Source organism: Mercenaria mercenaria, chromosome 11 (assembly GCF_021730395.1).
Source record: "Mercenaria mercenaria strain notata chromosome 11, MADL_Memer_1, whole genome shotgun sequence".
In the NCBI taxonomy this organism is placed as follows: domain Eukaryota; kingdom Metazoa; phylum Mollusca; class Bivalvia; order Venerida; family Veneridae; genus Mercenaria; species Mercenaria mercenaria.
Window position 1 is genome coordinate 55,090,920 of NC_069371.1, and position 27,010 is coordinate 55,117,929.

The 27,010-nt window shown below is 33.8% G+C and overlaps 1 protein-coding gene across 1 annotated transcript in view; it reads right to left on the reverse strand.

Moving 5' to 3' along the window:
* LOC123532234 (galanin receptor type 1-like) overlaps positions 1-27,010 on the reverse strand; it is a 251,915-nt gene that overhangs the window by 117,762 nt on the left and 107,143 nt on the right. The window contains exon 2 of the mRNA XM_045313624.2: positions 2,877-3,331. Within this exon, the coding sequence (XP_045169559.1) occupies positions 2,877-3,239 (363 nt within the window). The 5' untranslated portion in view covers positions 3,240-3,331. The remainder of the gene's footprint in view (positions 1-2,876; positions 3,332-27,010) is intronic.

Genomic DNA, 27,010 nt, shown 5'->3' on the forward strand with positions numbered 1-27,010 from the left:
TTATTATAAATAAATTAAAAGGAAAGGCACAAGGAGTGAGATACATATTTATCTCGGCTGTTGGGCTGCATTTTTCTTAAACATCATACCTTGGACTTAAATAGTATACTCAGTTTTAAACTTGTATACATTTTATCTCAGTATCATAAATTATTTACAATGTCTTGTCTTGGATCAATTATTTCATGAATTCAAATTGTTCTTCTTTGGAAGATACCCTTGCTCCTCTAAATTGTTAAATAATAAATTAAGAATGAAGATGGGTTACTTAAATATCTGAAATGCATCAAAGCTGGGAAAGGTTTATATGTTTCGACAATCAAATGTCAAAATGAAGATCACAAATATTAGTACATTTTTCATGTTGTCGATCACGGTAATCAAGGCTGTTTTAAATGCAAAACAGAAATTCTTACCATTGCCTTGAAAAATATAAAATGATAGATCTGTTTTAGTGTAATAGTTATAAAGACTGTGTTGTATAATACGAATATCAGTGCTTCACGTAATTTGGTGTTTGACCATTGATGTACATTTGGTTAATAAAACTTATGGTGACATGAAAAGAAATGATCAAAAAAATGATAAATGTACAAATTTAAGACACTCTGTATAAAACATGTTCAACCATAATTGGAATATTGCTCAACTGTTTGGCATTCAACAGTCTCTAACATATGGAATTGAAAGAATATTTGACCATTGATGGTAACATTTGTTTTGATAAACTTAAGGTGACATGAAAAGAAATGATCAAACAAATGATAAATGTACAAATTTAAGACACTCCGTATAAAACATGTTCAACCATAATTGGAATATTGCTCAACTGTTTGGCATTCAACAGTCTCTAACATATGGAATTGAAAGAATACGAAAGGCTGCCGCCAGATATGTTCAAATCAAGTATGTCTGTAGATGAAGCATCACAGAAATGTTAACTGTACTGGCAAACGTTAGAAACAAGGAGAAATTTCACATCCTTACATCCCTGATTCTTTTATATAAAATCCGTCATTCCATTGTTTTTTTTTGTAGATCACCAGTACCGGCTAGACTCTCAGGACCTTCACTTTTATATTCCCTCCTCTCGCACCCATTATCACAAGAACTCAATTTTTCCCCCCAAGAACCATTAGACTCCGAAACTACCTACCACATCATGTTAAATCTAGTGCTACTCTTAATGAGTTCAGGAGTGGCCTAGATTGTTCAAACCTGAAATATCTGTTTTATCATCTTTTAACCTGTAACTTGTAATATAATAGTGCTGATTTTAATATTGCACACTAATTTGTGTTTTCAATGAATGCTTAATCATCAGTGTCGACCAGACAGTCGCCCCCCAGTCACAGTCAGTCATTGGCAATGAGGACTATCTAGTTATGGCTAACATAACTTAACTGACACTGTTTTTATTTTCTGATTGTCGCATTCATTTAGTTATGGCGAAACCCCATTTGTTTAACTTACCAGTAATAAACCGCAACATCTCGCACAGTCTCTCGTGAGAAACTCATGATGTCATGCAACAGTTCAGAGCACGTGGTTATTCTTGAAAATCAGTATCAAAATTTTACCTATTTATGAATTTAATTTAATCACATAAAATCTATAAAACAACATACAATTTCTTAGAAAATGTCAATAAATAACGATTCTCTACAGCCTATTGGTTTTTCAAAATGAAGAGTACCCTGATCAGGTGACAACTGCAATGACGGACAAAATATTGCAGACAGGGGTACCAATTTGAAACTTGTGTTCAAATTATGTTGCATGGATTATTTATGCCAGATGAAAAGGAAAATTTATTAGAAATATTGTATAGTAAAAGGTGAGTCCATTGCATTTGATAAAATTATAGCGTGACAGACCTCTGGAACGATTCCTGGTTAGGTGTCAGTACGGGATTCATTTTAGCTCAGAGATCCGTAACAGCATATTATATAAACATCTCTGGGCTGAACTTTTAGCTAGGGACTACTGTGCAGATGTAGACAAACTGATTGTGAAACGTACGGGACCGTAATACGAGCCACGCTAAATGATTGTTCGTACGGGACCGTACAAAGAGCCACGCTAATCTATTTTAAGAAACAAAGCAACAACATGTCAAGCATATTCGTATCGTATTTTCTAGTAAACTGCCTTTCCTTTTATTTAACAACAGGCTTAATTTTATAACATTAATGCATTGTTTGTAGAAATGGCATCGAAAAGCAAAATATTTGTAAATTTCTGCATTTATCCGCCGTCTTTACACAAAATCCTATCACGGCCGATCAGCCATTGTTGTTTTCGACGTATCTAAATTTTTGTCACGCGACACTGTCTCCGTTGGTTTACGGAATTCGGCGAAGCCTGGCGAGTGAATTAGTGACCAGCTGGTCATTAAATATTTCATGGTTTTATATCCATTCCTATCTCAGCAATATTTGGCCATCCAAGTCTAACTAATGGGCGAATTTGTTCATTAGACTGTTTTCTACAAATCTACAAAGTTATTTGCTTTATTTTAACGGTGATTTTTAACATTATTATAACTTTAATTAAAAGGAAAGCACATGCATGAGATACATATTTATCTCCGGCTGTTCTGACTGCATTTTTTCTTTAAAACATAACTTGTAAGCTAGTATATAGTATATACAGTTTTAAACCTTGTATACATTTATATTACAGATATCATTAAGAGCCTTTATTTTGCAATGTTTGTCTCTGTCTGTGCTAGTCACTGATGGTACGTGCTTCCATGAATTCAAATTGTTCTTTCTTTGGGGAGGAGAGCAGCCTGAAACACTGAATGCTTACAGTATCTTATAGATGTAGTTAAAATAATAAAATTTAAAGTATAATAAGATTATGTTACTTACATATATCATATACATCGTGATCTTACACATGCCATCCCCAAATATCCATGCCGGAAGAGCGTATAGCGTGGCTGTGAACGGAACGACAATGACAACAAATGCAAAATCAGAAATAGCCAGATTGATCACAAAATAATTAGTAGCATTTTTATCCCCGTGTCTGATCAGCGTGTAGATAACAAGCGCGTTTCCTAAAGCTCCAACAACAGTTAAAATTCCCCATACCAATGGCACAAATACAGCCACAAATTGATACAAATCTGGTTGGATATCTGATGCACTGGTGTTTAGTGTATTGTTATCATATGACACTGTTGTTGTATTATACGGAATATCTAGGACTGTTCCGTTCGACGTTGACATTGTTGACGTGCAATGTTTGACCTACTCTTGAAGCTTTATGTCGAAGTATCAAAGAGTCTTACACACGGCTAATGTGTTGTTCAAGGTAGGACCTAAAAGAGAAATAACAAGTGAATGAAGTATTGCAATATAAAGGCACCTACTTTTCTCTACAGCCGTATAATATATTGATCTGATACCTATCAATGATGTATAAACAATATTGTACTATATATACAACATGTTAACACATCACTTGGATTAAAATTTGCACATTCAAAAATCTACACTTGTTGATTTTTTTATAACATCTATAAATATAGCTAGAATGTGTCTGTAGGACACAGGGTGTGCCCCCCACTGGTACATTTGTCACAAATATGGGGCAATAATTCAAATGTTTGCAGTCTTAATGGGGTATAGCCTCAACAAACATTTTATGAAAAGGATTCATTATTCTAGGCCCTATACGTTTTGAGCTATGAGCATCACAAACAAAAAATCCACTATTTTGGCTATTTTAAGGGCCATAACTCTGTAATAAGAGCTAAGATTCTCAAGAAGAATGCCAAGTGTGCAAAGTCACATCACGATAAAGACTCCAGCAAGGTTTCCTGAATTTACATCTAATACTTTTTAAGCTAGGCACATAATTAGGTGAAAAAGTGCATATTTTTTACTATTTCAGGGGCCATAACTTTAAAAATAGGGGGTGGAGCCAGCCAAAACATTAGAGGTGTGCAAGTTTATATCATGATAAGGACTTATGCAAGTTTTCAACCATTTATATTAAATACTTTTTGAGATAGGTGCGTCACAAGGTGAAAATGTACATTTTTGAATATTTCAGGTGCAATAACTCTAAAAATAGGAGGCGGACCCAAATGAAAAATAGGAGGTGCACAAGTATCATGAATCTATATCAAATACTTTTTGAGCTAGGCATGTCACAAGGTGAAAATGTGCATTTTTGACTATTTCAGGGGCCATAACTCTGAAAATAGGGGGCGGAGCCAGTTGAAAAATAGGAGGTGCGCAAGTTCATATCATGATTAAGAATTATGCAAGGTTTCATGAATCTATATCAAATACTTTTTGAGCTAGGCGTGTCACAAGGTAAAAATGTGCATTTTTTACTATTTCAGAGGCCATAACTCTGAAAATAGGAGGCGGAGCCAGATGAAAAATAGGAGGTGCGCAAGTTCATATCATGATAAAGACTCATGCAAGGTTTCAACAACATAATACGCGACAGTGCTTACTAGGCAAATAGCAAAACTTTTTTTTTAATGTTTAAGTAGCGTGGCATAATATCCTTTACATATGTACACATATTATTCACGGATTAATTGTGACGTTGCAAAATCTGTTTGTATCAAGGCGTATTTATATTCATCACCAGTGACTGTATCTCACTAGAAACTATTAGTAATTTTAGTGGGACGATAGTGCATGCCATGAATATACTACCACTTTAGATTCCCTACAGTTTGTTAAGGCATCGCCACAGTCACAACTCAGTATCAGTTTATATTTTCAGGCCGAGTGTTTTTCTCTTGAAAATTGCACTAAAGCCTTAACAGCTGGTCAAATTATCATCAACATAAGAAGCATATGATGATTTATAGTACATAATGCCGCTTGTAAAATGTTTGAGACTCGTTTAGACCGAAAGTTTACCCCAAAATGTTGAAATTTTATGTGCAGTCAAACTCCAATATAAAAAAATATTACAAAGACAAAATTTAGTTAATTTCATAGTACAATATGTATACTGCAAACTCTTATGGATTTTTGTCGAAATTGTTCCTGGTTATTGCATTAGACACAAAAAGACAACCCCATGTAAATTTAATTTAAAATGTGGTTTGTACATGCATTACTGACCACAGGTAGCTAGGTAAACCTATACATAATCCTATAATATCACCTGTTTATATACATGTAAATTATGTGTGAACAGATAACACAAATTTGATAAATTGATGGTGTTGGGATTTTTGTGTATAATTCAGTAATCAGGTAAAATTTCAAAATAATTTCTGAAGACTTATTCTTCACAGTCTGCTTTACAATTGGCTGTAATTATCTTTGAAATGTATTGAATATATATTGAGTTTGACTGCACGTAAAATTGCAAAATTTTGTCATAGAAAAATATCGAATAAAGGCATAATACAGGTAGTGAAATGCACATACTTTTACTTGCATATGTTCACATAGATATTTAAAAAAAATTATGACAAATTTATTGACTTTATTGTTACCGCTTAGTCATCTTTTATTTTTATGAAAATTTGCATGTAAAATTTTGAGTCAAATTGCTGCCACTGTAGGCGATGCCTTAAGGTATTTCCACAAACTGAAATTAGAAATCCATGTGAAACATCAGAACCCTCGAAACAGCTTTCGAAATGCAAGGACACAAAAAATATATGATAAAAATTGAAAAGATATATCTGTAGGTAAACTTGCGAGCATGAAAGCTACGCTGAACCCTATCTCCACAGTGCTTTGGAAGAAAATGAGTGAACATTTTTGGTGCAAAATTTCGGTATCGTATGCAACCTAAATTGCTATAAAACATTTATTTTCAAATCAAAGAAATGCCAAAATAGTGCACATGAGCGTTACTTTTTCAAGAAAATGTCGTTAAACATTCTAATGCGCAAAACACGTGCACAGTTTTTCTAAAATATTTCGCCGCCATGTTTATTTCAAGGAATAAAATATATGATTGTTCTTTTACCTGAGATTTCCTTACTGAAATATGTATATCTCCTTATTCATGGTTAGAGATATCCATTTAGTATAGTTTTTCGCTGTCCGATCTCCTTAATCTGTTACCGATCCTTCACATTTAAAGAATAAACGCAATGTGTAATGATAGTTTTTCGCTTTACACACCTCCATTGGACAAGAAAGCCGTTTAAAACTTAAAATTTGTAAGCATCCGCTGACAAAATATTACTGAAAGATCGAAACTTTTTCTAAAATAAAGTTGAATTTCAATCATTTTCAAAAACTTGAAATATTACACATTGTGTTGAATTTATGAATAAAACAAAAATCCCCAAAATAAACCATTTTAGATCTTTTCCGGGAACTATACGTTTCAGCCGAACAACACATTTCAAGATGACACAAAACTGATTTCTCTTCGTAAACAATGTCAAAGTTCACCTGAGGAACATTGCTGAAAAAGTAAAAGTGCTTACTTGTTTCAGTTTTACGTCCTGTAGAAAACAATCAATTTTCAACTTTAAATGCATAGATGTTCTATAATTATTCCAATATAAAAAACCGTCCGATCTTTTCCGTGAGAAATAAAACGAAGCAAATTTACCTATTTGTTTACACTTCAACCATGTGAAATTAAAGGCATGGATTATCACGAGACTCCCGTGCATTTTGAACCTCGTGGTGAATAAACTGAATTTACTTTAAAGTATGGTGTCTCAGTGAGCCAGTTATTTGTTCATTTCAGAGAACATACATTAAATAAGTGTTTATGAGATTATGCATGTGTACGAATATTTACTAGTCTACTTTATATTAACGACGATAGAAAACAAGTGTGCACTCGGCAAATAGCAAGTCTATCATTGTTCAGGTGTATCGTAATTTTCAGATAAAGAACTCGTTATCCTTGGTTTCGTAGACAGTCTTAGTACTGGATCGCTGTTTCTGCTGTCACCACCGCAGTAATGTAAAGTCAATGTCCATTTCTATGCCGGAATTTCAATGCACATTTATTATCAGTTTAAATCTATGAAAATGTGAAAAATGTCATTGTTTAACGAAAAACCAAGATGCAGAAAAGTTACTTTTGAGATATTGCTGATTTTAATCATCAGGTTTTCACGTGAGAAGTTTGTTTCGTAGTTATCTACAACTGTATACAAATTGTATTACCTCTTAACATGTTTGGCTGTACATTTTTTTCTGCGATTTATTCTCACTGTGTTTTCAAAAACATGCTGCATTATTCTCATATTGATATATCAAAATTGGTTAGTCTACGACGCATGAAACATCTAATAAGGAATCACTATACACATAGAACTTGTCCCGGACCAGTAAGCGGAAATACTGTGGCCTAATGTTTCAAGATATAAAAATATTTGCATATATCGTGATAAAGCAAATATTTCGATTGTTTTTATGATTTATAAATATACAATCACGTATGAGTGAGAAAGTTACGTTAAGTAATTTCCGTAGTTACCGCAGGAAGTGCCGAAAATTCCATTTCCACCAAATTTTCCGTGAGATAAATAGCGCGTAAGTACATAAATTCCACTATAATAAATTAAACCTTTTTTATACTTGCACAATCCTTGAAAAGAATTTTTGGGGCCTCCGTGGCCGAGTGGTTAGAGTCGTTGACTTCAAACCATTTGCCCCTCATCGATGTGGGTTCGAAACCTCATTTGGGGCGTAGAATTCTTCACGTGAGGAAGCCATCCAGCTGGCTTACGGAAGGTCGGTGGTTCTACCCAGGTGCCCGCTCGTGATGAAATAGTGCACGGAGGGGCACCTGGGGTCTTCCTCCACCATTAAAGCTGGAAAGTCGCCATATGACCTAAAATTGTGTCGGTGCGACGTTAAACCCAACAAAATAAATAAATAAATGAAAAGAATTTTGGATCGTTGCCAAATCTTGTTCACATTAAGTCTTAGACTTGTCTTACAATTTTAGGCAGTTTGGTACACCATACATACAAAAATCATTGTCCGCACATTGCACTACTTTTATGTATGCTGAAAATAGCAATATGTACAGATTTATTTTCGTTTTAATACATGAGGTGGTCAGGTTTGAAAACAGATTTTGTAATAAGTTTAGTTCTATTCAGTAAGACAATTCTCCTATGCACTAATTAAAACTTTGAACTAACTTTTGCCATTCATGAATTTTTAATAAAGTATTTTGAAAGGATTTATAAATCTAACCAAAAATTTGGAGAAATACAGGTAAAATATCTTCTTTGTTTATTTTCAAATTTTAGTTTTACTTTTTATACAGCTACTTTTAGTTCAGGTCTTGCAAACTGAGCTGTTTTTGTATTCTGGAACAGCTGCATTTGAAAGCTTTTGTTCACTATATTTTCACACTTCAAATGAAGGTCACTCTAAATTCAAGATGGCGGAAGTACCTTAACTCAGCGCCGGGTTATAGTATCTTTTTCTTTTTGGTACTTTATGATTCTTTCTTGTTTTTTTTAGTTAAATTTGGTTTAAATTTACGCATGAAGTTTTCATGAGTTAGCGCGGGCTATTGTTCATTCGAGGTTTACTACACAAAGCGATAACACGCAGGTTCGCCAAATCCTGGCATAGTATTTTCAATGAGCAAAGACGAGAATTTATTTCCCAGTGGGGACGAACATAGAATTCCTAATGGAACGCCTCCGGATTCCATAAAACACATCCATATCAAAATAATAACACAAATTGAGCAGGCCTTGGACAAAGAAAGGGACATTATTCTGGACGTGTTAGTATTCAGTTTTTGGTCGTTTAGTGCCAAGAAGTTGACACATGAAGGAAATATTCAAGAACGGAGGATTCTCCGGGCAGTGCTTCTCCTGTCACTTGCCAGGCCATTTCGCCAGAGATTGCCTATACAGTTACCAGACCACAGCAGGCACTCCAACCAGCAGTCATCACAGACCAGCCAGGCGGCAACAGGTAACGGAAAGTAAAGTTAAGTATGATAATTGAAATGTTTTGATTCCAACTGAGCGTAAAAGTGTATCAACCGTAAAAGACTGTAAAAAGTACATTTTTGGTTACAAGAGCTGAAAGTAAACACGTCTATAGAAGATGTAATCAGAAACGGGTTTAAAATCCTTTTTGTGACGTTGCCAAGTTCTGTAAATTTGAAAAATAAAATCTATTATTTAAAACACCACAATTATGTCACAGCGATTTTTGGAGCTTTTAGATGAGAAATGTGTTGTTGAAGTAGACCGTCAGCTCTATTGTGTAAATCCATTGACCGTAACCGTAAACATGTCGTATTCTGGATTTGCGGGTGTCGTGAAGAGATGATTTACATTCATCATTCGGAAATATCGTATAAAGATAGTATTTTTATTGTTAAGAATCTACAGTTATCCTAGCTAGTGAAAAATTATCAGATTAATGATCTACAGTTATCAATTTGATTTAAACGATTTACAGTTTTTGTGAAGAGATATTGTTAGTTTACATTAGTCATTCGGAGGAATCGATTAAAGATTGTAATTTTTTGTAAAAGGATCTAAAGTTAATCGTAGTTAAAAATTATCAGATTAAAAATGTACAATTATCATTATTATTTAAGATTAACAGTTGTCGTGAAGAGGTGGATTGGCATTTTGAAATCATTTTTTTTAAACAGACAAGCATATAGATAAAATATTTATATATTTGTGAACGGATGCTGTTAAAAATATCATTCTGAAACATGTAAAGAGATAGAATTCACATTCCAAGGATCTTCATTATAATTGTTTTGATTTTTAGCAGATGCACAGTATCATGGTTATAGGTATTACAGTTTGGATTAATGTATTTTCAGAATTTTTAAAAGCATGGAATATGGAAAGAGATATCGCAGTTATAAAATCATGGTTCTCTTGGCGCTGAAGCAAAGAAGATACCGGACAGTTTTAGCTTCGAAATCCAAGAATACCAACAAGAAACATTGGACATTTCAGAGAGAGTAAAATAGATCAGTTTAAGAAAGGTTCAGAAATAGTCATTGCTATGACAGTAAATAAACTATGTCCGGTATCATGGTTGAAGAATTATTTAGCAGCTGTAGGCTTGACCGTCTCCTCTAACCAGTATGTATTTACAAAAGTGAAAATTTTCAAAACTAGTAACAATTATACCCTCGTAGATACTTCTAATCCTTTATCTTATTCAAGAAGTAGAGATATATTTTTGTAAGCGATTGTATCAATTTGGAAATACATTACGTAGTTACGAAGTGGCGGAGCTTCTGGATTGCAAATACATTTGTAGTACGGATGAAATAGATGGTAGATTGTTGAAAAAACACGGTAGATGGAAATCCACCAGTTCCTCTGATGGTTAAATTCATTTTAATTAAACAAGAAGTTACAAGTTTTACAACATATAGCTATAAACTCAGGGCTTAGTCGCGACATCTTTGTTTTTTCGAACAGTAGTAAACCACCATCTTTTAAACCTATTTTGTGTTAAGTTGTTTGTTTGGTATTAGTTATATAGTAAAGGAAAGAAATAATTTATTTTCGGACGAACGAAGTGAGGGAGAAAATAATATCTTTTTCTTTTTGGAACTTTATGGTTCTTTCTTGTTTTTTAGTTAAATTTGGTTTAAATTTACGCATGAAGTTTTCATGAGTTAGCGCGGGCTATTGTTCATTCGAGGTTTACTACACAAAGCGATAACACGCAGGTTCGCCAAATCCTGGCATAGTATTTGCAGAAATATGAGGAGATGGTCTTAATGTCATTTATAATTCTGTAAAAATAATATTAACTGAAATATTTCTTTAAAAAATTCATCGATTTATAACTGGATGACAGTTCACGGACATTACCCAGTTTTTTCATATTGTTTTTGTTCTGTTTGGCACATTTAATTTATCTTCTAGAAACATTCATGCTAGTAAATACTCGGAAAACGGGGTGGAGAGAGCCTTTACGCTGGTAAGAGCCTCGGATTCTCCCTACCTCCCGCCTCATATATAAAAATATATTATAAAAATTAGAAAAGAGTTAGGGTTGGGGCAGCCGGCTCGCAGCATACGATTAACCTGTCTTTCTGGGTAGTTTTTAGATGAAATTAAAAACAAAATGCGTAAAGATTAAGATAATGTGACAAGTATTTGTCGTATTACATATGAAATGTCCATTCTGTATTCTGCCTTATTGCATATGTTCATAAATAGTCCTTTTATGTTTCCTTTGACATATTGATTGCTTAAGTACATGCATATTTAGAAAGAATTAAAGTATTTCTGACTACTAGTACATATATTTTGAAGGCGTTCCATTGTTGTACTGTGTTATTGTGCTATTGATTTGTTATATGAACAGTAGTATACCACCATCTTTTAAACCTATTTTGTGTTAAGTTGTTTGTTTGGTATAAGTTATATAGTAAAGGAAAGAAATAATTTATTTTCGGACGAACGAAGTGAGGGAGAAAATAACGATGAGTACAGCCAGTCTACCTACCCCTCTGATGCGTGACATTCCGTGCAAAGCATAGTTTAAATACATGTACACTACTGACTAGTGCACAAATCAAACACACAAGAGCTAATGCGGCTTTATATATTATGTTATCATTAAGTTATTAAGCATATATCTATTTCGTGAATTTTAACAAAAAACATTTGATAATTTTAGGTTTTTATTTATTTATTTATTAATAACTCCCTTACATCCTTAAACGATGTTTCAGCAAATAACTTTTTATTTACACTACAGTAAGTTCTTCTTATGCTCACGAAGGTGTGCATAATAAAATCGCACTGTCCGTCCGTCCGACCATAACTTTGTAAATTCTTGTCCGGGCTGTAATTCTGCCATCCATTAAGGGATTTTAAAATAGCTTGGCATAAATATTTACCTTTATGAGACGACGTTTCACGCGTAAGACCTAGATCCCTAGCTCCAAGGTCAAGGTCACACTTAGAAGTCAAACGTTAATATGGTCTGTTTCGTATGCGGTTCGTAACTTTTCCATTCATCAAGGGATTTTGAAATTACTTATATATATGTTTATCATAATGAGACGACGTGTCACGCGCAAGACCCAGACCCCTAGCTCCAAGGTCAAGGTCACACTTAGAGGTCAAATGTTAACAGGGTCTGTTTTTGCGTCCGGTCCATAACTCCATCCAAGAAGGGATTTTGAAATATCTAGGCATAAATGTTAACCATAATCAGACAATGTGTCATGCGACGACCCTAGCTCCAAGGGCAAGGTCACACTTAGAAGTCAAAGGTTGATAGGATCTTTTTCGTGTCCGGTATATAACTCTGTCATCCATGAAGGGATTTTGAAACAACTTGGCATAAATGTTTACCATAATGAGACAATGTGTCACGTGCAAAGACCCAGACCCCTAGCCCCAAGATCAAGGTCACACTTAGATATCAAGTCAAAGGTTGATAGGATCTGTTTCATGTCCGATTCGTAACTCTGCCATTCATCAAGGGATTTCGAAATTACTTGGCATAAATATTCCTAATAACGAGAAAACGTGTCATGCACAACAACCAGACCCCTAACTCTAAGGTCAATGTCACATTTAGAGGTTAAAGGTTAACATTGTCTGTTTTTTGTCCGTTTCATAACTGTTCCATTTGTGAAGAGATTTTAAAATTACTTGGCATAAACGTTCCCTATATTGAGATGACGTTTTAGACGCAAGACCAAGACCACTAGCTTCAAGGTCAAGGTCACACTTAGAAGTCAAAGGTTAACATTGTATGTGTCTTGTTCGGGCAATAACTCTGCCATTCATCAAGAAGGTGTCACTAATAGTGACAGCTCTTGTTTGAGGTTCAATTTGAAATACTTAGTATATTTTGAGAGTTATATATACTTGTATTGTTTCCCTATAAAATGTCAAGGTCAGTAGTGGATGTTTGTCAAGTTACTTTAAAGACGCACCACAAAATAACAGTATTCTTTTGTATTTCCATGATGGTAATTATACATTTTTTGCATGGAGAAAATGAGAAATAACAAGTATCTAGTGACATATATAAGGCTAAGACAATGTGTTTAATGTCAGAATATATTATTAGATTAATGTAGTAATACTTCATGTATTAAGGTGAGTTTAGACCACACTTTATTTCTACAGTGTAAGATATTTATTATTCTATGTTTATAAAACTATACTGAGAAGAGAATGAATGAATAAGTTTGCAGATGAAGTTGTGAAAACAGGGCCTAAATTGTCCACCTGTCATCTTGTAGAATAGCTGAATTATACCAGAATTATTTGCACCAAGTTCATGTGGGAGGAAAAAGTAGGTCACTAGGTCATGGTGGGTCTTTAACACTTCAAGTAATATCTTGAATACCGATGGTTAAAAGTAATTACACAACTGTTCTATTGTTCTCTGCGGGTTAATAACCAAAATGAATACCTACATACCATACCTGCGCACGTGCACAAGTATCATACCATACCTGCGCTCGTGCACAGGTATCATACCATACCTGAGCACGTGAAAAGAATGTTAGATGAGTTTAAACTGTAATGTTTATTTAATGCCATGTTATTGTCCGTAAGTATTGACCTGACACTCAAGAATATTCCCTATATTTCTGTAAATTAATTCTTGGTGTCTGAAGTTAAATAGCGATATAAATTATATTTCTTTATAATTTTCACAATGTCACATGTGCAAATAGCTGTGCCGACAAAACGTTTAGCTGCTAAACTGCATTTTTGGTTCAACTCCTGCGTACTGACCATTTCTCCCCAAATTTTATCAGTATAAATATTGCTATATTTATCTGATCAAACCTTATGGTCTATAAACGTTATGGAAAATGTTGAATAAATAAAACATATTTAAAAGTATCTTAGCTAAAAAGACAAAGTATTTCTCACCAGCGTTTCCTGAAAATGAATACTAGATCTACAAGAGAAAACAATCAGATTTCGTGAAATATGTTAACAGATATTGTAAGAGTAAAAGTAACATCAATAACATTACATTGAATTAAAAAAAATGGTCTGAGGTGATTTTGAACTCGTGGTATCGTGCGTGGCAGTCAGACAGCTACCACTATGCCACCGTGCCATTGATTATTTATATCGGTTATTTTAGGATACAAATATTTCGTAAAATAATTGAAACCCCCGAAAATACTGTTGAAGATTAATGAGTGTCAGGTCAATACTTACGAAAATAGACAATACCTGCGTCAAGTAGCATTTACAAATGTATACTTCTTTTTTAAATATTGTATATTTTGACCTTTGAATTACGATCGTCATGTTTTCATCTAGAAGATACATTCACGGCTCAGTACTTAACAGGGAGGAGTAGAAGAAGAGAAGATAATCATTTTAACTATTGTTGTTAGATAATGATGATGATGATGATGATGATGATAACGACAACGACCACGACGAAACCGTAAATGCAAAGTCCGAAACTAAGTTTATCATGAAAAATGTTTTATAAACATGCAACCGAAGTGTGAAGTTGTGCATTAAAAGATAAAAAAACTCCCAACAAATAATTGGTGAACTTTCATAAATTTTTAATATCATTTTACGTACTTAAATTTACCTGCTGAAGTTAAAGTAATTCCCAATATCATTTATTTTCCGACTGGGAGAAGGAAAGACTTGTAAATAAATGAATAAATAAATAAAAACTAACAAATTAAAATGACGTTGTGTAAGTCAGTTACTTACCTCTTAGATCGGTGTTCATGAAATGAAAATACCCGCGCTCGTGCGGTAACACCTCGAGCGCGCACGAGCGCGGGTATTTTCATTTCATGAACACCTCCTACTCGGTTAGTAACCTACACATACAATAGCCTATTTATTAACGGTTAATGCGAATGCGATAATGTTACACACTGATAGCCACACGAGAACTACATGCAGATATAGACTTGTCATAGTACGCTACTGCGGAAAATATAAAGTGGTAGTATTGGACTGGGAATTCATGGCATGGCAAGATAAAGAAGACTCTCCGATTCCAGCTGCCCATGTTCTTTAGCGTGTTAGGTGTAAACTGGACGTTTATCCCAATGTCAGTAATTTTCAGATGAAGGAGCGGGGAATCGAACTTGTGATCCTTTGTTCCGTAGTCAGGCAGTGTTAGTACTGGACCGCTGCGTCCGCTGTTGACATCGCAGTAATGTACAACCAGTGTGTTTATATCCATTTTAAATCTATGAAAGTGTGAAAAATGCAAAACAAAGTTACTTTTGAGTTATTTTCTGATTTTTATTATCAAGCTTTTCGTGCGAAAGGTTCAACTAATTGCAAATATGTTTTCATAACTTTTAAATGTTTTATATCTAGATTTACACACGAACTGTATTACTTCTTAACACGATTTATTTCGAATATTTGGTTGTACATTTTTTTCTGCGAAGTATCCTCACTGTGTCTAAACATTCTACATAACTTCTCAAATTGTATAAAACATGGGTAAATCAAAATAGGTAGGGGGCCAGAAACGTCTACCATGCATCCCCATAGACATTTTTTCATAGGTACCAAATTGTTCGGCAGGACCAACTCTTTCAAAATAAAAACATGTTTCCATGAAAAACTCTTTGAACTATATATGATTTCACTGTTTCCATGGCAATTGTTCATACAATATAGGTAATAATCAGTCATATCTTTGTCAGGTTTGGTGATAAAACATTAAAAATGGTATCAAAATAGAACTGAGACATTGGCCTTTTAAAAACTATATTTTATGTTAATTAACTAATTTGCATATTTATGAATATTAATGAATGTTACAAAATGACAAAATTTTGTTAGAAAATAACATTTTCAAAGTTTTAATTCAGTTTAAATGTTCCAATGGTCTTAAAGTCTCTCAGTGTTTTCTTAAATAGTATTTTGTAACTCTGATGGTAATGTTTTACCCCAAAATAGGTAAGTTTAGCCAATTTGCATAAAATGAAGCAGTGCCACAACCAACGTCTCAGGGTACCACTAAAGCTAAATAAAGTGATATCGATAATTGTTATCAATAAAATAACGATTATGTGAGCTATATTATTTTGAAATATAGTTTAGACACCTATTCGAAGGAGGAAACATAATGTAACATACTTTACTCAGGTTACGTTACCATTTCAATAACCATGTTTTATTGCATCAGTTATTTAGAAAATATATATCAGACAGTTTTGATCTGGTCTTAAAGTCTCTCAGTGTTTTCTAAAATAGTATTTTTGTTACTCTGAAAGTAAATAATTTTTTCCGCATAAGTTAATTTAGCTAATTTGCATAAAATGAACCAATGCAAACAAACATCTCTGGAAACAAGATATTACTAAAACTGAACATCATGATAAAATGAACTGTGATCAATGAACTGATGATGATCTGAGAGGCATCATATGAAAATATAGTGTAAATACTTATTTGAAAGAGGAATCTGTTTGTTACATAGTATACACGTGTAACATTACCATCCCAGTCAACCTTGTTTTATTGTATTGTTATTTTCTTAGAAAATAGTATAGGGATATTCTATTATCAGGTTATTAAATACTCTTACAGAATAGTATAGTTCCATCATTCTCAAGCAGTGATATTTTTCCGTAACGGTGCTTTAAAATACGTTACCACTGTATTTTGTTGTATTTAGAAACATGTAGGAAGAAATTTAAATCATTGTTATTAATATTATGATATCATTGATTTCTTTAAATTTGAAAGAATTATTTCTATTGATTATGTTTTATATGGATATATTCTGTATATATTAAATATGTACATATAGGTATTATAATATAGGGTTTCGATTTTGGACTGCCTTCATTGAACATGTGTTTTCCTAATGGATACTTATCTTTGTTTTGTGTGATCGTGTAGTGTTTCTATGCAGTCATTTACGTTAGAAATAAAACATTTTGTTTTTGAATTTCAGATATGGTGAGATATTTATGCGCCCATTAATAAAATATTCACCGTTAAAAAGCAGCACTGAACAAAAACTAAAAAACAAGATGAAATTTACAGGAAGTTTAAGTAATTTTTAGATTTAAACTGATGAATTTGCAGAATCTGTCAAGAATGTTGAAAACCAGATTGTTAAGAAAACAAATACTTAATACTATTCCAAACTTCTAGGAAGATACTGAGAGCCTTCTGAACGACACTTGGGAGTTGCGGAAAACATTTTGCCATAGAAATGAAAATAACAGTTAAAGAAGATCCTTTGGAAGCAAAGAACTTAACCAAGCAGATAAATAGCAGACTCGGTTAGATAAAGTCTGTCTATGAGAGGTTATCAAAAGTGAAACACCCCTTACGCTCCCTAGCACCGGCTTAAGGTAGTTCTGCACGTTTGGATCGAAATTTTTTCTACAATGTAGAATTTGATTAAACTCTGATTTTTCAAAATTTCATAATATACCTAAAAATTCAGCAAATAAAAATGATAGGGTCGTGTGCTTGATTTTTTGCTAGACTGATTTGAAAAATTTGGACCTCACGCAATATTTCATAATGGGAGTCAATGGGAAAATAATTACTTTCATAACATTTTCGCGAATAGAAATATTTCTACAATGTAGATTTTGATGAAACTTCTCACAGTTGTAAATAAACACATGGCCTATAGTTTGGTGAAATAAAATGTATAGGTCCGTGTGCTTATTTTTGAGATATTTGACCATGATTAAATGGAAAAGGACATTTCACGCTAATTATAAGACATTATTTTGATTATTTTAACGTGTCATATGTTTTAATATCATATTTTAATGTTAGAAATATAGCAACAGTGCCATTTTAATAAATTTACTCACAGATTTCAATTAATTCAGAAAATGATTTTCATTTCCGTACGCCGAATCCAGGCTTTATTCTACGTTTTCCGGATAAATGACGTTACGACATCACTTCCGGTTTATCAAACGTGCAGAACTACCTTAAGCGGAATTCTGTTAAAGAAAATTTGAATGGACTTCATGATCCCAAAGGACTAGAAAATTCAACAACACTCAATCCGAGTAGATTTGTCAGCAAGTCGATAAGAGAATAAGTGGTGAAATAAAACGAGTGAATAAAACTGTCGATGAAAAATTTGATACAGTCCGTGCAGATATGAATAGTGATATGGAAGAAATCCAGGTTAAGCTCAACTCAATCACTGATACTGTTAGAGCTTTCAAAGCTTCTGAAGATTTCTTCAATAACATTATATTGAGAAAGTTACCGGAGACTACTAATGAACATGTTGTGAATAAGGTCTAGACTTTGATACGTGACATACTGAAATTATCTAATATTGAGGTTGTGTCCGCGCGATGAGTGAAGAACGATAGCTCCAAATATCCTGGTGTAGTTGTTGCAACTCTGCAAAACAGTAAAGCGCGAGACCAAGTGCTGAAATCAAAGTCAGCACACCATAACACTCCTTTCAAAGACATATACATAGATGCAGATCGTACCAGAGAGGAAAGGTTTGCAACATAAAATCTTCGTACCGTGCAATGAATAAAGATGCTCGAATGTCTATACGGGGAAACAGGGTTGTTCTTGCGTCTAGTAATACTAATAGTGCACCAAGTGTTAATTCAAATACCGATAGCGCTTTTTTTGAATGATCAAAACATTGAAACTAATCTTTCAAATTCTGATGGCGGTCTATACAGCTATCAAACTCACAAAACTCAAATAGTAATAAATCGTATAATAACAGTGGAAACAACAGATACGCTCACGGTCACTGGGGCTAAGGTCGTGGAAATCAGGGTCAAGGTGGGCGAGGTCGTTGAAGTGGCTTCCAGAACAACAACAACAACAACAAAGGTAGACGACAACAACAACAGGTCAACATTGCGTTTCGGAACGTTAATGGATGGAATTCTAATGAAAACTGTGATAACTTTTATTTAAGGAAACATTGTGTTGATTATTTAAAATTTGATATCATTGGTTAAGCAGAGACACATCTTAAAAATGAAAATGGTTTAAATATTGAGCATAATACATGGTTAGGTAATAACAGAAAATATTTGCACGTAAATGCCAGATCTAGTTCTGGTGGAGTAGGTTTTTTAGTTAAAAATGAAATTTTAAGTATGTAATTTTAATGTATGTGTTGTTGATAACACATGCTATGGTATATTGTGGTTATCTTTTGAAAATAAAATGACAAATTTTAAGTTTCTCACATGTGTAGCTTATCTGCCTCCTAATAATTCATCTAAACAGGAAGATGTTGAGAATTTTATAACTTGTTATCATCTTTCTATACATACCAAAATGAAGGACAAATTATTATTTGCGGGGATTTCAACAGTAGAATAGGAGATAATGACGATTTTATTTCTGGTGTTGACTATTTACCAAAAACGAAATATTGTTGATTTTACAACAAATAGTCATGGTGAAAAATTAATACAATTTTTAACACGTGTGTTTAACGGTCGAAACTTTGTACAAATGATTTCACTTCTATATCCACTAAAGGGTGTTCAGTGGTAGACTATTTCATTGTTCAACAAGAATATTTAAGTATGTTTGAAAACTTTTATGTCACACGAGTTACAGATTTATTATCTGACATTCATACATTAAATGGTTTAACGCCAGTTTCGATTTTGATCATTCTGTTTTGTCATGTGTACTCAATCTACCAGACTGAGTGATTAGTACTAGTCGGGATAACGCAAATGTTCATGTTTATGAGCAGGATGTCACAGATATATATAAGTTTAATTTGAAAGAAATACCTGTTAACTTTCTGAGCTCTGATACCGTTGTAAATGAGCTTCATGAAACTGTATTTAAGCTTGAACAGGGTATGAGATGTCAAACTGATGTTGATAATGCATACAATGATTTATGTAAGATTTTAAGGATGAACTGTATAAAAATATCTAGTATAAAACTGTGCATTTGTCGAATACTTGTAATAAAAAGCGTCGTATTGCTAAGCCTTGGTGGAATGACAACTTATCTTACCTCTGGAATTCCTTATGCCTGTCCGAAAGAAACTGCTTAAAATGATCTTCACAGTCAGAAAAAGGGGCTTTAAAAATGTATTTATTACAGGTCGTAAAATTTTTGACAGAACAGTCCAGCGGGCAAAACGCTCTTACTGGGTCTCATTTCAAGAAGATTTGGCTTCAGACTGTAATATAAATCAACAGGAATTCTGGAAAACCATTGGTAGGATAGGTGTTGCACAGTCAAGAAATAAAGGGATACCAATGGAAGTAGTAATGAACGATGGTAGTATTTCTAGTAATGTATTACAGGTATTGAACAAATGGAAAATGATTTTAGTAACCTTTTAAATAAGAATTATGAGTCTACTCACAGTTCGTTTTCTTATACTGGTCAAGAAAATGGTTTAAATGCAGAAAATGAGGTTTTAAATTGTGGCACCACTGTTGAAGAAGTAAACACGGCCATTTTTAAAGCTAAACAAGGTAACGCCAGTGGTTTTGATAACATTCCAATAGATATTTTTAGAAATAATAGTTGTGTTTCCTTTTTACATATCTTATTTAATGTGTGTTTTACAACAGGAACTATACCTCCTAACTGGGGAAAAGTTGTTATTACCCCTATACCCAAGTCTAGTACTGCTGATCCTCGTGATCCATTATCTTGTTCTATGTATAAGATTTATTGTTCTGTATTAAATAACAGGCTTTCTAGTTGGCTGAAATTAATAACATCCTAGCTGATGAGCAAAACGGATTTAGAGAGAACAGAAATACTATAGATCATGTCTCAACATTAAGTAACAGTATTGATACAAGGAAAAAGCTTAAACAGTCTACATTTTGTGCTTTTATCGATTTTAGAAATGCGTATGATTTTATTAATCGTAGTCTGTTATGGAAAAAATGAGGGTAGCATGTTCAATGCCTTGAGATCCTTATACCAAACAGTGTCATCCTGTGTTAGAAGTAATAGTCGATATACAGGTTGGCTTGAAAATACAAGTGGTTTACGTCAAGGTTATTGTTCAATTTGTTTTTAAAAGACATTGTCACTAAGATTAAAGCTACAGGGAGAGGTGTGTCTAAAGAAAATGAAATAGTTTGTATTTTACTGTATGCCGATGACACTGTACTTAAAGCGGAAAGTGAAAATGATTTACAATATCTATTAGATGTTCTATCAAATTGATGTTCTCTAAATTCTATGGCAGTTAATCCACAGAAGAGCAATATTGTACACTTTAGACCACCATATGTTGTACGAACCCCTCGTGCTTTTACTTGTGGTACCCATAGTTTACAAGTTGCCGCTCAGTACACCTATCTTGGCATTCTTTTATATGAACATTTAGATTTTTGTAAAACTGCAAAATCTGTAACACAATGTGCTGGAAGAGCACTAGGTCTCCTTATTGCAAAGTCTAAAAGTCTCGGTGGCATGCCATTTAATGTTTTCACCAAATTGTACGACAACATGGTATGACCGGTTATATCATATGGCGCCTCCGTATGGGGTACTAAATCTCACTCGTGTTTTAATGCAGTACAGAATCGAGCTATGCGTTTTTATTTAGGTTTGGGAAAATACACTCCTACTGCAGCTCTGTTTGGTGAACTTGCTTGGCAACCACCACATGTGAAACAGTGGGTATCAGTAGCTAGGCTGTGGCATAGATTTCATAAAATGGATAGAGATAGATTGAATTATAAAATTTATGCATATTGTTACACTAGATCTGGCACTAGATGCAAAAACTGGCAGTTCAACTTTGTAGAACATTTAAATTTGATCAATTTATCGCATATAGTAGATACCTGTACTTTTTTCTCATCTAGGAATTTTTGTGATATGGTTGAACAGAATAGTATGAATTTGTATATTAATGAACGGAAATATATCTAGTCCAACTGGTTCAATTAGTAATACCAGAAACAAATTACGCACATATAAATTGTTTAAACATCAGTATGAAACTGAAAAATATGTATATTTAACAATGCCTGGAAAGCATCGATCAGCATTAGCGAAATTTAGATGTGGAGTTGCACCCCTCCGTCTCGAAACGGGAAGATATGAGAATTTAGATGTTAATAACAGGGTCTGTCCAATTTGTAAACAAGATGTTGAAACTGAAATACTAGTACATGTGTTAACACAATATCCTGCTTACCAACCTCTTAGAACTGTTTTATTTGATAAAGCCAAGGATATCAATGATGATTTTGCTAATATGAATGATGAACAAAAAATATGTTTGTACTCTCAAACACCGATATTGCCAAATTAACTGCCAAAACCTGCTATAATATACTTATTGCACGTTTTGATACTTATATCATTAAAAAGGGTTACAATTTACCAAACTGCATTTTATTCAAATGTAGGATTCCTTTTATTGTATATAAAATGCTCTATCATTGTTTTAAGGTAATTACTTTTATGTTTGTAGTTAAATGTTGAAAATCATTGCTAATCAGATAAATGATTTTTTTAGAACATTTCTTATTATGCGTAGTAGTGCCACAATTTTTCTCTTTTCAGTATCTTAATCTTCATTATTTTATGGCAGATCTTAAAGTATGGATTAGCAATGGTAATATTCAGTTTAACCGAATTAAGGTTAAACTCTTTACTCGGCAAAAATGACTCCCCTTGTACACCATACCTTCACGTGACCAGGGAATTCTGGGTCAGGTATATAAACGCCCGTCTTGCCAGATTCCAGTCTTTTCGATTCTGAGTCCACTGAACGAGGTAGAGTCATTGATACTTTAAACAAAAATTTTAGTTTAAAAACTTCTTAGGACTTATATTCTCTTTCCAAACAATAATAGATTAATTTTAGATGTTGCTGTTACAAATTTGCAATTTTTTACAGATCTAAAATGAGTTTAAAACAGGTTTTATATACGACCACGTGGAAGCACATGGTGAGCACATGTGAACTATTGTAAATTAATAACCTTGTCTGTCAAACTTTAGATGATCACTTATAGATCTAGATCTAATTGAGATTAAAAAAAATGTTATCAATTATTTATAAATATCTTATTGCATGCATGTATACATCTAGACCTCGATCTATAAATAAATAATAGAATTTAATTTGTTAGCGTGCAGTTGTAAAGCGTGTTTACAAGCTTATAAATTTGTAAACAAATTGATGGGCCGTGTAAATGTCAGAGCAACCGGGTTTCGAACTCTGCCTGTGTGAATGTTCTCAAACTTAAAGCTGAATAAAGCTGAAACTGTTTTATTTGAGTAAACGCTTTTAAATAACGCAAAACATATTCAATGGCATTTAACTTTATAATTAATTTCGCATTCATTCTTAATCATTTTACGAGAAACACTCTCATCTCACAACTTTTTTTAATTTATGCTTGAGATAAAATCCGAAGATGATGAGCGCAAGCAACTAGTCCTACAAGTTCAGAGACAGCAGAGGTCTGGTCAAGCCGCCTGGCGGAGATGAAAGGGTCCAGGAACAAGATGAGACCGCCAACCGATTTTACAGTTAATGCTACATCGTATTCACTAGGTGAAAACATTTTTAGTAATTCTGGCTGTATGCTTGTCACACACGTCCAGAAATAAATAAATAAATAAATGAATAAATATGGACCAACTAGTCTAAAGTAATTGTAGAATTGCAAATATTGTTTAAAAAAGTATCAGGGTTGGACTTTGGTGTTTTAAGTGAATCCATGTTTTGATCGGCGAATTGATCACTTTTCCATCTGATAATAACTTTACCAAAATATTGCTGGAAAGACATACGCTTTCTTTATTTTCATTTGCATTTATATCCAGAAACACATTGGCTGGGCAACTTCTGTCTGGAAATTTAGACTGGATTTGCTAAATATGGGAGACGATTGAACTCGGTCTGTTGATCGTGATGTTGTACGTACAAACTATTCAAAGCCTTATTACAGTCGTTTCCTTTTTAACAAAGTGTTTTGCAACGAAAGACTATGCAGGTACCGCGGCCCATAAATGTTTAAGGAGTCTTTGTGATCACCTAGCCCTAATCCGTAACTCTAGTTAGATCTACCTCATCTGACGGTCAGTCCACAAAGTTACAAGTAACGAATATCTAAAATCGTCGTAATCGAGGCCCAGTCTTTCAGACATGATTGCAAGCATTATGATGAATTAATGGCAGAAAGAAAAATATTTCTGAATTGTTTTTGTCTTGTTAAAAACACGACATATATCGTGTGCACTCCGTACTTGAAGAAAGTCACCCACTGACCTACATTATCGATTTGTTTTTCATATTTGGTGACGTCAGCTTTATTACGTCACTTTGGTGCATTCATTTTCATAGTCAGGTATAGGTAGTGGATGAGCACAACGTCTCGGGTTAATTCTAAATGTTTTAGTGAAATATTATTTCGTATATTTTACTGCGATCTAAAGTAAAAATAGCAAAATTTGAAAACAAAGCAGATATTGGGAGAGATCTATTCATATATATTCTCAGTGCTTGTTTCTTCAAGAACAGTCGAATAAAATTTGATGATCAAATCATGAGCTAGATTTAGTACGGCTTCACACTTTGCTAAATTATTGTAGCCTAAGACGTTCATGCATATAGATCTATTTGATAGCTGTTTTTTCTATAGTTTTTATTTTTTTCTGCAGAACATGTCAAATCACGTTTCTGTTCACGAGATAAATGTTTAATCTACAGCAAGTTAAAATATTTAATTTGTTTTTGATCCGTGTAGCTTTTTATTTATGTTCATATTTTAATCACTAATGATTTCGCCTGTGTTCGGACGTGGCTGATTTGGACTTAATATCAGACTGAAATGAATTGTAAGTGATAATTATGTCGCGAGCTTGAATACTGATCACTGCTTTATAGATTCTGTCCGCTTTACTTCATAAAAGTCTAAGAACAACCAAAATTCATTTGCTAGTTATCAAGGTCATAGAAATTTAGAACTTGGCAGAACACCCAGTAAAGCACTCGTGTTTAAAAGAAAGAATACACTTTTACCACCGAAAGGGGACGATGCAAAATTTTTGTTGACGGGTTTTGTTCAGGATTTAAACTCCACTGTTGCGGCCGAATACCAGTAATGACTGAAAATTCGTTTTCTGCGCCACAACATAAATCTGTATATCTGTAGTTCCAGTCAAGTTGTTTGAGGGAAAATGTCTAGGTAGACTTATAGGACCTTTCCTCCCATCCCCTCTCTCCCCCCCCCCCCCCCCCCCCCCCCCCCCCCCCCATCTCAGATTTACGTATAAATCCAGTAGCTTGTACAAAACATTCTGGCGGTGAAAAGACTTCTTACAAGTTTTTCACGTCCCTATTTGATAGCGTGTGTACGAATTCACTATGTCCAGAATATAACAATGTCCATTATTCTCATATTCATAATGCAGTAAATATGGTCCATAGACTAGGTTTTGGCCTAAAGCAGGGTTGGTCGGGTGAATTTGAACTGAGTATCAAACCCGACGGAGGTTACTGGTTACAAATGATAAATAAAATAAGTTAGAAATAAATAAATAATAAATGAATTAAAATCGACTGTGCATAAATGCCTTCATTTAATTTCGAGTTTTTTGATTATATATGTTGAGATCTCTGCGTTCTCGAACCATGCCAAAATCCTTGCGCGAAGATCTTCAATCCAAAATTGATACCCTAATAGCAGCATCTTTGTCGGATTATACAAAAAGAACTACAGCCATTAATTAGATAACTCAACTGCATTTGCGAACATCTTGGGTCTCGAACATCATTTTCCACCTAAAACTTTACGTCATAGCAGAATCCATGGTTCTTCCTGTCCTTGAATCAGTACCCTCACTCGACTTTTAATTTAATTTACGTTAACAAAATCGATGGATTGCCAGAATACCAAAACATGTCGTGATCAAAGATTTGCTGGTTGGTTTGCATAAGACGCGCAAGAACTGGGTTTGTAGACAGGCTCAATCCTCAGCAAGCTCATTTACATCCTTAGGACGTATGCATTCCTATCATAATACGAGGTTATGTTGTACAACATGTTTCTCCTTTCAGCTCTGCTTCGTATTAGTGAGTTCGCATTACAAATTAAACTCCAAAAAATATGTCCTACGTCATCAAGATATTGTTATGGGAAGCAACATGCGTAGACTTAATTTCCTATTATCGAAAACAGGCAAAATGGGCTGCGGTACTCAATTAAAATCTATCTCCAAAATACCCAATATAATGATCATAGAACCACAAACTTGGACTACAGAAATAAAGCATCCGTCCCACCTTTCTGTCAATTCTTTTTTATGGAAGTTCAATTCAGTTCGTGTAAATCTGGATTCCCCGTTCAGAAATCAATTATCGTTCAAATTGCCTACATCACATTCCTCAGATAATCGAGCCATCTATAGATTACTACTTGTTTACGGTTCATGAAACATTTTCCCGCATTTTCGCACTATTCATACAAAGCTGAAATGTAGGCCTACATGTGTGCTATCCGGGCTTTACTGAAGGATATGCTATTGAATTATGTTTTATAATACGGCTACTGAGCTTTACTGAAGGTTATGCCATATAATAGAAAAAAAAAGATATATGTTTTATAATACGGCTAACTGAGCTTTACTGAAGGTTATGCCATATAATAAAAAAAAAGTTATATGTTTATAATACGGCTAACTGAGCTTTACTGAAGGTTATGCCATATAGAAAAAAAGTTATATGTTTTATAATACGGCTAACTGAGCTTTACTGAAGGTTATTGCCATAAAGAAAAAAGTTATATGTTTTATAATACGGCTAACTGAGCTTTACTGAAGGTTATGCCATGTATAAGTTGTCTTATAATGTGATTATCAATATAATAAACAAAATATTTTTGGGCTATCTTACTAATTTATATATATCCAGCCACCCAAAAGCCCAAAACTGCATTTGACGCCCCCATTTTAATTAAATTCAAATCCAAATAAATAAAATAAAAGTGATATGTCAATTTTGGCTAAAGGGCTGCTGAGCTTAAAGTGGAGGCAGGCAGTCCGTGTTTATTAAAAAGGGGCGTCACTTTCAAAATTATAAAGTGATGTTATCAGTTGCCATATGCTGTA